The sequence below is a fragment of the Parasteatoda tepidariorum genome, chromosome 5, assembly GCF_982258835.1.
Source record: "Parasteatoda tepidariorum strain Cologne lab strain chromosome 5, Ptep-v5.0, whole genome shotgun sequence".
In the NCBI taxonomy this organism is placed as follows: Eukaryota; Metazoa; Arthropoda; class Arachnida; order Araneae; family Theridiidae; genus Parasteatoda; species Parasteatoda tepidariorum.
The window spans coordinates 49,392,935-49,407,336 of record NC_141759.1 but is presented as its reverse complement, the minus strand read 5'-3'; the positions used below and the strand labels follow the sequence as shown (position 1 = coordinate 49,407,336).

General features: G+C 30.0%; 1 protein-coding gene across 1 annotated transcript in view; it reads right to left on the bottom strand.

The window, feature by feature from the left end:
• Nucleotides 1-14,402, bottom strand: part of LOC107438888 (uncharacterized) — a 137,526-nt gene that overhangs the window by 98,068 nt on the left and 25,056 nt on the right. Inside the window, exons 5-10 of the mRNA XM_087163864.1 lie at nucleotides 11,646-11,762; nucleotides 10,253-10,360; nucleotides 8,289-8,411; nucleotides 5,816-5,932; nucleotides 2,593-2,730; nucleotides 1,681-1,827 (exon numbers count right to left, since the gene is read on the bottom strand). Coding sequence (XP_087019990.1) covers nucleotides 1,681-1,827; nucleotides 2,593-2,730; nucleotides 5,816-5,932; nucleotides 8,289-8,411; nucleotides 10,253-10,360; nucleotides 11,646-11,762 — 750 coding nt within the window. The remainder of the gene's footprint in view (nucleotides 1-1,680; nucleotides 1,828-2,592; nucleotides 2,731-5,815; nucleotides 5,933-8,288; nucleotides 8,412-10,252; nucleotides 10,361-11,645; nucleotides 11,763-14,402) is intronic.

Genomic DNA, 14,402 nt, shown 5'->3' with positions numbered 1-14,402 from the left:
ACAACACTTAAACTCCACGCATTGTGTGACTACTGATATTTTTTTTTATCTCTGGAAAACTTGCAAGAGATTTTTTTTTGTTTAAAAAAATGTTTTGATAATTAAGACTGCACGTCTAAACATGATATATCTTCGACATATTTTGACCGTCACTTCGTCATGATATTCATCTTTTGTGCTTTAAAATGGAAACAAATCACTTACTCTATAGGTAGAAAAGATGAAGACTGCCATAATACTAAATAGTATTCACGTGAATACGTTTGTAGACGACTTCATAGTATTAAATACGGTCAGTTACAACAATCAAATTAAACGACAAACAAGATGCAGTGGAATTGTTCTGCGCTATGTAAAACTTAAAAATGACTCGCACTTATTTTACAACGTTAGTGATATTGCATTATGAATCTTTCGTCGTCCTAAGTGGGCATTCCGCGTACATTCTTGTGCTCTTTGAAGAGCTATAAGTTAGTGTTTTGTGTGAAGATCTATAAATTAGTGTTGAGAAATAGTGTATAAAATAAATGAAATGCGCAGTTTAACACCGCAAAAGAGAGAATAAAACCTTTGGTAATTATAAGAATCCTTTACATACAAGAAATCCATTTATCGATGTTTCGCTGTCATTTTTCTGTCACGTTAATATACTGTAATACGGTAGAGAAAATGTCTTGCTAATTATAGAACCTCCACATTTTAAAACTTGTTGTGTAATAATGCGTTTTATTTATATATCTCTTGTTAATTCTCGTTACACTTACGCTCCCGTAAAGGAATAACTGCAATACAATGTTGCACTAAATTCTTACATTGTCATTGCATCTTACTTAATGTGTAAATGTAAATTTTTAGTGAAATTCGTGATTTCATTTCTTTCGATTTTTCCTATAAAGAGTTTTAAAAATCTTTTTTTTAGACTATGAGAATTATTTAGAAGGAAATTTACAATAAAATGGCGTGTAAGTACCGAGAAGAAAGCAGAGAGTAGAATACACTTTTGAAAATTAATATATTATGTGAAAATTTAGGAACAATTTTTTTTTGATTTGATATTAAAATAACAGTTACATGCTTTAGTTCTATTTAGATAAGTAAAAGTTGAATGATGAATTACACTTCTTTTTTTTTCTTACTGGTACTCATTTTATACAAAAATTGAAATTTATTTGCAAGTTACAGCTCCTCTATATGTAGATTAATTAATTCTGCATATACAAGTTTCAAATTTATTCCTACACTTTTTGGCATATGTTGTATAAAAACACTATTTTCCGTTTGAATTTATAATTAGTCCCTCAGACCTCTAAAGGCTGTGTACTTCATTGATAATTACGCAAAATAGCAAAACCTTATCGCTGGTTAATTGATAAAGCAATTCTCTAAGTATTCTTTGTGAAAATTTAAAGAATGTGTTACTGTAGTAGTGTTTCCATTATTTTGTCCTACCCCTGTATATAGATATGTATATAAGTACCTATATTATTTTAAAAGTGTTTTGGAACGATAATAGTATATAAGATCTTTTCCATGACAAAACATAATTTCTCATATTTTTTCTAATTTTTCATTTGTTTATTCAAATCTTATTATCCTTATTCAATATTTAATTCTTATAATCCATAGATTATTTTAAAATTTTGAAAGGGAATAACTCTTTTAATTTGAAGTTTTGCTTACTAATGCATTCCGCATCCTTTTGTCCTTTTTTAGCTTCATCTTGAGGTTTGAAACCTTCTTTGCACTCACAAGTATAATATTTGCTATTCGTTTCACATTCCGTATTTTCTCCAGTACAGTCAGTGGGTTTGCATTCATAAATATCTTCTGAAAAATGTAAGAAATTTAAAAAAAAAGTATTATAAAGAAAATTGATAACTTTTAAATAATACGACTCCTTAAAAAATCTTTTACAAAGTATTTTCTTTAAAGTATTGAATACGAAGTTTACAACCACCTTTCCTTTAAAAAGAAAATTAGTCGCTGTCCAATTTAAAGTTAAGTTCTTTCAAGCCAACGCAGGTCCTTGCATCCGTATTATAGTACTTGCGAATTATTTTTTTTAATCCAACTGCAAAAATGCCTAAGAACCAAAATATTATTTCAGAAATTTTCAGCGTTGTTTGTTGTCATCAATTGACTTTATACTTAAAGTTTCTTGATAAAAAAATTTTAAAAGCAAAGAAGGTAGTTATAAATGGGTGGAAATGATTGATTGAAAGAAACCAATTCATGTAAAACTGCTCAACATATGATTTTATTTTCTCTTTTTATTTGAGCAGTTTCAGCAGTAGTTCAGATTTCAAGTTTAACAATTCTTAAGAAAGAGATGTTTCTTGCAATCGTGAGATTCCAAAGAAAGAGATGCTCTTTATTAACATAGATTGTTCATCTATCCATTTATTTCATTTTTTAAAAAATCTTTTCTTTATCTTTCTTAAAAATCTTCTTTGGTATCCAGATGCATTTTACGAGCTAATCTTAAAATGAAAGTCTTAAAACTATTTTGTCTTAAGAAAGGAGTTCATAATTTTTGTAGAGAAGGTATTGGATATCTAGTGACTCTTGCATATTTTAAATATATGTCTTTACCTATGCAGTTGTTACTTTCTAGTTTATATCCAGGTTCACAGATGCAACTGTAGATAGATTTGTCATGTTCTTTATTAACACATGTCCAGTGTTCTCCTTTTGCTGCACATATCTTGCTACCTTCTAATTCTTCGCATCCTATTTTTTGAGAAAAATAAATGAATTTTTGCGTGATTCTTCATCTTTCAAGAGTATAAAAAAAATTTCATAAATACTTTTTTTGAAAAATTTTTTATTGCATTTAATCTGCATAACATCGTCAATCTTTAAACAAAGTTTGGTTACTTTCTTTGCATACTTTAAACAATCGATTATAATGTATACTGCATTATATAATACATATAGCAATCAATAAGGCAATGAAAAAATAGACACATTATGTACAATACTTTATCTTTAATAAATATTTTTAGTCGGTTTTGTTTCAGATAATTTGACTCCGGTATTAAAATATATTTTAAAGGGAATCTTAACAGGGACAAAGGTGACAATTTCATATGAGATAGTATTGTGTCCACAATTAGTTATTACTAATTATCTCATTGTGCTTGTTTTTCAAACTATTAAATATAAATTATGAACTTACTTACTAAATTAAAATTAATTGAAGAAAGGAATAAAATTTTTGACTAAAATGCGGATACAAAATGGTTCCCTTTTTAGTCTGAGAATTTACGATATTTTAGCAGCATATGATGGATTAAGAATTGTATGAACTATCCACTCCTACTTCTTTCATCACGTAACCTTCTCGTGGATATACTTATAGTAAAGGATTGTAGTGACTAGTAAACTATGAGAGAGGCAAGATTTTTCTGATGGATAAAATAATGCATAAAAAAAGTGTAAGGAGCAATGTAGTATGTTTTTTTAATAACCATAATGTAAAAGAAAAAATAAATATTATTATGCATTTTTAACTTGCTTTGTAATGGGACTGGATATTTATTATAGCGAGTAAAAAGGGACAGGTCAAAAGTGTTACTTTAACTTAAATTTTTACAAACAAAAAACACGTACCAAGTATTTTGCACATATTTTGCTATTGCATTAAAAAAATTTTTCTATGAAGGAAAATAAGCAAACGTCTACAAAATACATTCAAATTGAGTTGTTAGTTTTAATATACATGATTTTAAGGCCTATAAAAAGAATAAATTGAAGGCCTTAATAGATGTTTTTTGAAAAATAAAAATAGCTTTCTTATGAAAATTAATTCATTATAGGTAAAAACGTTTTCTAAAAAAGAACCCATTGTAACTATTAACCATTAAAATTGCTACGCTAGGAAAATGGCATGCCAAACTTGTAAAATTTCAATAACAGATTAAACATGGTAAGATATAAAAAATAGAGTTTCTGAACATACATGTATAGCACGTAGCTGACGACACCTATAATGGTTATACATATAGAAGTCTGACAGAAAATTTCTTAAACTCAATTTGAACTTGAATATTATTTTTGGTTTAAAAAAATTTTTGTGAAGCCTCCTGTAAGGCGAAAAAATTGCCTAACGGCACTCGTTTGACTTTGATAAAGTAAATATAATATTATAACTAACATGGGTTGTGATTTATTACATTACATAATGGCCGGTCACGTTGATATTTCCAATGAATATATATATGCGATAGGTAGAAGATAGGCATGCGGAAAATCGTGCTGTATATCAGTTGTCCTCCCTTCCCCCTATTAACAGCTAAGAAGACAGTCATCTTATCATTGATACAGAGAGCTGAACAACTGCATTATAAAGTAAGGAAATGTAGTTTTTTGAGTGACTGCAAGTTTGCGCTTAAACTGTTGAAAATTTCTTTGCAGCAATATGAACGACCAGTGAGGAAACCAAGTCTGCTGCTACCATTAACGTATCGTCACAGACAGGAGCGTCTTCATTGGTCTGATCAATAACCAATCTGGGCCCGTGAATGGTGGTAGAGATCCAGGTGAATGACTGCACGGTACCTTTTCACTGCATCATAGTTCTGTGTAATTTCGGGTATGTGTACAGAACCATGGTGGCCGTATGTGTGATGGCCACGAATGCACGTTGCTGATATGTTATCGACATCGCCAAAATTATAATTTATCCATATTGTTTAAATCGGGCCCTTTTTTAATATGTCTGCACTTTTATATATATATATATATATATATATATATATATATATATGTAATAACGGTGTAACCACACCGTTATTTTTTAGTTAGTTAGTAGTCAAAGCAGCATGATTAACGAGTCCATATTGTGCATAATCTTTTTATTTAGTAGCCATGGTGAAAGCATACATCTTAGCCCCCTCCCGCTGGAGATGGAGGGTGACCCATGTCCCGTCTAAGCTGACGGATTTTATTTAAGCATGATAAACAACAAAAAGCACACGCAAAAACATTGCTCCTGCATTTTATAGGATGATTAAACTGTGTGAAGAGGTTAGTCATATTGCCTTCCTTGTGCATTCTTACGCCTCATCAAATTATTTATTACTCATAGCAAATCGTTTAATCTTTCCTTATATGGAAGTGAAAGATCTTAAAATAACTTCCCTTTTGAAGTATGAATCTAATTATTATTCATTGGCATGTTTTTAGCCTTGAAGTCCCCTACCCTTATCTTTCACTAAAGATATTTTATGAAAACGAATGAAGTTTTAATGCTTTTATTAATACAAAAGTTTTGTATTACATCCCCCCCAAAAAAATTTTTTTGGTAAGCCAAGAAAAAAATTTTAAAATACTATGAATATATAAACTTTATGTTGGTATGACTGTCCTCTTTCTTACAAATAACCTTTTTTCAACAATGTTTAACCTTAACATTTTGAGAAGTTTGCTGTCTAATGTGCAAAGATAAGTTGTCATTGTTGGAATTAGCAGAGGTGATCAATCTCTTACCAAATTAAGTAACAACTGGCTCGACACAATCAATAAACAAACAAAAATCTTTGCAAGTTTACAACCCTACTAAAGCATATGGTAAATCAGTATCAAGTATAAAAACTTAACTGAGTTAAAAATTTCGCCTATCGTAATAAGGGAAACTCACAAATTTTGCTAAGTGTTAACTGTCCTTTTGTTTGGGTAACATTTAAGTTTTCACATTTTTTTTTGAGACATTTTATGAAAACGAATGAAGTTTTAATGCTTTTATTAATACAAAAGTATTTAATTTTTGTATTACATATATATATAGTTATATAGTTATAAAATGAATTTTCACCCTTGCGGCACTTTGAGTCTGAGAAACCCGGAGGACAAGTACATTTGAATCCTCCGTTCAGTGTTGTTTCACATGTTCCACCATTTCTACAGAGTCCAGGATTCTTATAACATAGGTCTGAAAACAGAAATATTTGGTATAATGAAAAATAAAGGAAATAAAATTATTTCGTAAAATTAAAAATATATAATAAAAGAAAAAATTAAAATTATGTTATAAAAGAAAAAAAAATTAAAATTGTGATTGAAGTCTCGAATATACAAACTATCGGGAAAATCCCCTGCATCCTAGCTCAAGTAATTCTGTGGAAACTACAAGCAATAAAATTTTAATAATATTTAATTTGTCTTAATCAAAGAAATTTTCAAATTAGATACCAGTAAATGACGCATGTGAGCATAATTAATCAAAAATGAAGTGGCATTTTTCAAACGAAATTGAAATCGGTTCTATTAAATAATAATTCATTTTCAAATATTGCATTTTAAATTTTAGTCCTTATTTATAAAATGAGACAAGACTTTGATTCATATCTTCTGGTTCAATTTAGATAGAAAATTGCAAGAAATATTGAGATCAGATATGTGGGATTTCTGAATGACAAATAAGATGTCTGAGTAAAATTTTGTTGATAAATAAAACAAATTTATGACCAGGGCTGAAATTCCTTATATAGCAAGACGGAAAAGGGTAAAAACTGGTACGAAAGACATTTCATTCTAGTATTTTTTTCAAGAAAAATAAAATATCTGTAACTATCAATATTACTTTTATAATTTCAGCATATATATAAAACTGCTTCGTTTCTGAAATAAAGTAGATATTGTTGCATAGCTTAAAAAAAGAATAAGTAAAATTCTCCTGAAAACTCGCAATAACTGAAATGGTTTTACTAATAGCCTTTCCTCTTTTCCGTCTCGCTTTCACCCCTGTTTATGATAAGACAAATTTAAAGTACAATGTATGCGTTTTTATTTACTTTCTCCATCTTTCTAGTTTTAACTTTCTAATTGAAAAATTAAAATAAATAAACATATGTAATAAAATAATCATGAATGTCCATTTTAAAAAAACATGCTTATTTTCAGGAACTAATTTTAGGGTCTGATCTCGTAACTAAAAATATTATCTGCACTAATTAATTATCTAATTTTAGGTCTCCGATATAAACCATTAAGATTGAGTCCTAGTACGTGAAAATTCGATCATTTTGATTCAATTAGATTAAGAGAAAAATTTAGATTCATTCGTTCAATTAGATTAAAAGTTTTTTAGGGTATTTTTTTTTTACTTTTATTTGGTTTCACAGTACGTACAGATGTAGGTCTATTTAACAATATGGATAGTTAATAAAACTGAATAGAGATAAAAAAATCTACATTAACGCTAAAATTTTTGTATGATTGATAGAGTCTATCAGTTTGGCAATTGAAAAAGTAATAGAGTTGAATTTAATATGCACAGAAAAAGTTGTTTATAATAAAAATTAATCACGTTTGTTATTTTTTTAATATATTGTTAGTATTTAATTATACAGAAATACAATTGATGTCTTCTTCATCGGATCTGTCACCTTGATGTCTATAATAACTTAGGAACAATACATTTTAGCAAGATCATCATTTCTCATTTTTTTTCCTTTTCTCTTACAGTTCTAGCAATAAGATAAAATAATCGTGGAACAAAGTTTTTTTTAAATGCATTTGAGGACTATTTGCTACAGTTTGATGACATAAAAGACAGAATCTTCATTGTAGTCACATTTGAATTGGTTGAGAAGTTTCTCTTGACCTTTATAACCTTACCAAAATTTACAGTCAATTAAATGTTGGGTATTTTGAAGGTCGTTCAATAACTGAATTTTTTGAAATGAAAAAAAAAATATTGCTTGAGGCTGCCTATGGTAAATCCCGTGATCATGGTCAATAGGCGCACACCCTACCATCTATTTTCGCTTCGTGTTTACAACATAGAACGGAGTCAAAATAATTTCAAAAGAAGATACCTATAGTTAACCCCGTAATTATGGTTAATATGATTGCGCACAGTCTATCATCTGTTTTCGCTCCATGTTTGCAATATAGTATGAAGTCAAAATGTTTTTAGAAGTAAAATAAATAATTATAATTTACTGATCCAAAAATTATTGTTGATAGAGGATGATCTTTATTATTTGAAAAAAGAAATATAAATATAGAATGAAGTTTTAATCAAGTTCTTTGAAAAATTGCATTTTCAATTTAAGATGTTTAAAAAGTCTAATTCAAACAATGAATATTAGTTTTAACAGAGAATATCTTAATTATCTTGTATTTCAAGAAGATATTGTTGTAAAGCATGTTTATTGTTGGACTGAATAGGCGAAGAATAATTGAAACTTCAAAGATATATTTAGTTTGATTATTGAATTTAAATTATTTAATTTTAACAATTTTTGCAATTTTTATTATAACAAGATAAATTAAATGTATACCATCTCTATCACAATTTTTTCCAGCAAATCCTGTAGTACATTTGCACTCGTAAGATTTATCTACATTTTTACACACGGCACCATTCTTACACGGATTCAAAGAACAAGGACTTTTTACAATATCTAAAAAATATACAGCATAAATTAAAAAGATATCAATTTTTTTAAACATTTTATTAATTTTAGTGTGAAATATAATAAAATTCAATAAAAGAATTTATGACGACTCTTTATCTAATTATTGGATGTTTTGACTAAAGTTGTTTGATAGAATACTGAAAATTCGGATTCAGTGACCTAAACAGAACTATCATTATTTTATAGGATAGTAAGATATACTAAGATACATACTGTTCCGATTTTGTAAATATGTGTGTAATTTTGCGAATATTCTTTTTATATGAGGCTGAATATCTCAGACGGACCCTAAATAAACAGTTTAGTAAGAAAGTTTTAAAGAAATAAGCGTAATTCCAAAGTACTTTAGAAGAGAAGTAGGCCTAATTCATTTCTTATAGAAGACTCAGCGTCATCTTTACCGACTAGGCGATAATCTTAATAATTTAGCGATGCTTGGCAACAATTTTGGCGGCAAAATGATAGTTATGGAAAATTGGAGTTTTGAAGCAATAGGACTAAACTTTTTACGGACTCATACCAGAAATATATAGAATTTGGCCAAGATCTAGAATCATGTCGAAAGTTCCAGAGTTTCTCGCCAAGCATATATAGATAGGGAAGAGCCTCGCAGGGTGGAGTAATAGAGAGTATTAGTCTGCTTGTGACTGTACTTGTGTTCTGACCTGAATTATATCATTGACTCGTCTGAGATTATGAAGCTTTCGTTTTGTTGTGTAGCTATCTGTTGTTACGCTTAAGTTTTTTAATGGAGCATAATTTTGCTCTGTTAGTTCTTCTGTTGTTTCTGGAAATACGTTAAAACTTGATCTAGAATTTATTTCTAAAATTCCTTCCTTATTTCACGGTCGGTGCCAGATATCTGTTAAAAACGGCATTTTTTTTCATGACTGCAAAATAGCTAAATACAAAGAATTGAAATATAATATACTTTTCAATCGAACACATATTATACAAGATATAGTTCTAACATAACAATGTGTGTATAAATCAAAGCAAATGTTTGCATTTTTCAGCATGTTTTAAACCCTTTTTTTAAAAAAAAAGATGATTGAGGATATATGGAATAAATGTTAGGATGTAGATTGATTTACATAAGACTTTGCTAAGAAGGCATTAGCAAATAGTTTACTTTATAATTTTTTCATCTGATATATTTAAACTGTTATAGACATTTTATTTATTATTTAATTATCAAATAACTGTAAATATAACTTAAATGCATTGGCAACGTCATTAGTACAAATTTTTGACATTTTCGACAGACTGGTTGAAATTTTATTTTATTAACAACTTTGAACTTGAAAACCATGTAGTGTCTTTTGAATTTTAAATTCCACATCCTGGTAAATTAGACTCCATAAAATGTAGTAACTTCTTTTAACTCCTACATTCTCACTTGGGCTGAAGGGTCAAAAAGTTCAAAACAAGATATTTCTTATTCCCGGAATCATGTTTATTTCTCAATCTGGAACTGGATGGAACAGATACCCGAAACCGGCTAAATAATGATTATATATACGTATATACTAATTTCGTTGAGAAGAAAATAAAACACAATCTTTTTAATCACGCTTGTTACAGTTTCCTTTGTGACAAACTGTCACTATTTCACATACTGTCATTGTTTCCCCATTTCTCTCCCCTATAAATCTGACATCATTTGAGAAATGTCCTAGTATTAAAAGTATATTACTACTGCTGTTACTAATTTACTTTATTGTAAACGAAAAAAAAATTAACAATCGCTTCTCTTTGTTTTTGATTTGTTAGTATAATTTAAATGCGTTTTTGACCACGTTTTGAGACATTTTTTGGAAAATTACCTTTACAAGTACTTCCTGCAAATCCTTCCGGACAGTCACACTTGTACTTCCCTGGTGCAACATCAACACAAGTGCCACCGTTTTCGCAAGGATTATTAGTACACGGTCCTGAAAAATATTCACCATTTAACTTCCAGTTACTGTCTTTAAACAAAATAAAACTTTCCTCCTAAAAGGGCCAAGTGAAATGGCAAAAAAATTTTAACTTGTAATAAAAAAATTTAGAATGCTATTTTACTCTACAAAAGTGTATTAAATAAATATGGATCCTAGCAATTGCTTCTATCTTACTTGCTTATTACTAAATCCTTTTGTCATTTTTTGTTTTACAAATTAGTATTAAAAATATTTCAATAACTGATTACTTTGTTTAGACATAAAGGACCGAATAGCGAAGCCGCAAAATTTGGAAAAATCGGAAGTAGTGAAGCAAATTGCGCTTTGTTTCATTTTAAACCTGTGTAAAATCCCGTTAATCAGAAGAGTTGGCTCAAATTCTACCAGTTTGACACCAATTGTTTCATATGGTAACTAATAAATATTTAATGAGCATTAAAATAAATAATTAATTTTTAGAAAATGAATGTTAAAAATAATGTTTTGGAACAAAATATTTTAAAAAAAATAGAGCATATTATTTTCAAAAATAACAAAAAATCAGAAAACTTTAAATTCATTATAATTTAACAACAAAAAGATCTATTTAAAAAAAACTTTAAATGAATAATATTATAGAGGGATTCAGAATCTTCGACTGCCCCCCCCCACACTTGCAAAATTATTAAAACCGAGATTTCGGTATACTTTGCGGGTCTAAGATTTTAATCCTTTGTAAAAACTATGTTTATTTAGAGAAAGTACCGTTTTGTGTTTAGTTCTAAAACATAAAATGTCGTCTGCACCATTTAATTTGCATTGTTAAAGTTAGGTCCTCGAATCACTAATATTGATCACTAGTACGCAAAAATCCTATTATTAGATATAAAGCTGTTCAGTGTGTTAACGCTTTTTATGAATTTTATCAATCAAATCAGAATGTACAGATATTTAATTAGATGTAAATATGATAAATCAAATTATTATTGTTCCTAAAATGTGACTAAAAAAAAGATTCACAACATATTTAGCCCGTTTTCAAAATTTAAAAAAAAGTCACAATCATATTCACAATAATTATAAATAAAAGTCACAATAATTAAAACAAAAGTCACAATCATACAAAGCTGGAATAAAACACTCTAGGATTGCATGGAGCAAACAACAAAGCCCCCATTACTTTTACTGAAATTTTTCTTTTCAATCAATATAATTATGCATTAGAACAACTACATATTTACGATTTTTGCTTTTTTAAAAATATACTTAATTAAAAAAAATTTTGTTCATACATTACCTACACATTTTTTATCCATTCCATTTCCTTTTTGCGTGTACCCATTTGTGCAAGTACAAAACTTTACTGTCCCTGAATAAGAATAAGTGCAGTTCCAGCCTTCGCCACAATTACAAGCTGAAATATTAAAGTTGAAATTTAAAATATAAATATTTTTAAAAACTTGATGTCTAAAAACTTATAATACAAAATAATCTTGCACCCGATATTTAAATATAATTAATTATATTTAGTCTTTATGTAAAGTCCCAGTAATTACATATAATTCCATTACAAACAGTACAATCTGACGAGTCCATATCAAGCGTCTTAAAAGTCATGTTATTTATTACTAGTATTAATTAATGCATATTTCTTTAACGCTGCATTCAATCCAAACTGTATTTCAAAGTATCGCCATTGGCAATTAATGTCTCCTGTGGTCAAGCGTAATAATTCCGTAAAATTAGTCAAAAACTTGACCAAACCCAAACATTCAAAATAGCAAGCTATTGGGAATTGTTTTATGGGATCTCAGAGAGCAGTACATAAAATCCCGAAATATCCTGTGACGGGTTTTGGCAGAAGGGGGTTAAAGGGAGGCAGACACTTAAATACTGATATTTAAACAAATAGGATATAGTTCTCGATTATTTTTTTTCCACGCTGAATCGATGGGATGAATAATTTAGAAGATATATGGATTTTCTGTTCAAAATGCATTTGTTTATACTTATACATATGCCGACCAGGTGGCCGAGGGGCTAGCGTGTCTGACTGCGCAGTCATTGGCCGCGGGTTCGAATCCTGCTCAGGGCATGGATGTTTCTTTCTCTCTCTATGCCATTTCCTCTTTGTGTGAATGTGATCCGCCCTATAAACGAGTTTGTGGTTGTGTAACGTAGGTGACGCTGCTCCACCGCAGTGGCTTCGCCACAGGTGCCCACTGGGTAACGAGAAGAGAGTATCAGTTTTGGCATTTCTGTGGCCAATGGGACAAACCCCATTATAAGAAAATACTTATACATATTTATGTAACTCACATTGCTATCTAGACACGTAAAATATTTCTTCGTACGAAGTTATTTACGGTAATTTAAATGTGACTACAAACAAGTAGATCGAAATAATAGTTTAAAAACTACTACCTTTTCATGTATAAAAAGTTCTTCTGTTTGTACTTATTTTTAGTGATTTGACTTGAAAGTATCTTCAAATGATAGTTTTAGAATTCCATGGCTGATATGAAAATAAACAAAAATGAACTTACAGAGAAAGTATCATTTTATTTTTGTCCGGGGAAATACGAGGGTTGCTATTTATATTTCTGGCCTAATAATGAAAAAACAAATATGTAGGATCGGAATTGGTTTTATTGTTTTTCAAAATATTCTCCATGATAATCAATACACTTTTGCATGCGTTTGAACCAATTTTCAAAGCACTTTTTCCAGTCCGATTGAGGCAACTCCAAAACATGCGTTTTGAATGCATCAACCGCTTCTTCGGGGGTCGAAAATCGTTGTCCACGTAATTTATTTTTGATGTGTGGGAATAAGAAGAAGTCATTGGGTGCCAAATCAGCGCTGTACGGCGGATGACCCATCAGTTCGATCTTTCGCTCCGTCAGAAATGCCTTTGTTTGAGTCGATGTGTGAGAGCTCGCATTGTCATGATGAAGAATGATTCGCCTGTTCTTCTGCTTTTTTCGAATTTCTCCGATGACTTCTGGTAAACAAATGGTCGTGTACCATTCAGAATTGATCGTCCTGCGTTGCTCTAGCGCCACTGTTGCCACATGACCGTTAATGCCGAAGAAACAGGCAATCATTTGTTTCGATGTGCTTCTTCCTCGAACAACTTTTGTTGGTTTTGCCTAGTCTTGGAAGATCCATACAGTTGATTGCTGTTTTGTTTCCGGCTCATATGCATAGATCCATGATTCGTCACCTGTGTAGATGTTATACACAGCCTTTGATGTACCTTGAACGTATTTTTCCAACATTTCCTTGCACCAATCGACACGAGCCTTTTTTTGAGCGTTTGTCAGATTATGCGGGATCCAACGCGAACAATTTTTTTTTACGCTCAAATGTTCATGCAATATTTTATTGATGCTAGTCATACTAATGTCCAAAGACGCCTCTATCTCACGGTATGTCACATGACGATCTTGCTTTATCAGTTCACGCACAGCATCGATCTTTTCTGGCACAACAACGGATTTTGGACGACCTGCACGGTATTCGTCTTGGATCGAACATCCACCATGATTAAATTCGTTATGCTAATTTTTTACAGTGCTGTAGGATGGCGCTTTATCACTGAATAAAGAATTAAGTTCATCGAAGCACTCTTGTCTTGACAATCCACGTCGAAAGTTATGAAAAATAATGGCACGAAAATGTCACGATTCAATTCCATTTTTTGAAAGAGAAGAACTTTTCAATTTAATGTCAACAACACAAATGAAGCTATAATGGTAAATCGTCTGCTGAATTTATGTTTAAAAATATCAAACTTTCGATTAAAATCGTCTGCGGTCGCCTAGCAACACTTACTGTTGCCAAGGCCAGAAATATAAATAGCAACCCTCGTAATAATGTTAGAATAACTATTTTAAATTAGGCGAAATATCGTGTATCTAAAAAATGCATTTTACCTAAATATAATAATAGGTTTTCCATGTGCGTCGCCGGAATAAGAAATGGATAAAGTATCATAGGTTATCATTCATTTTTAACTAACCAAAACTTTATTTGGTAATAGTACCATTTG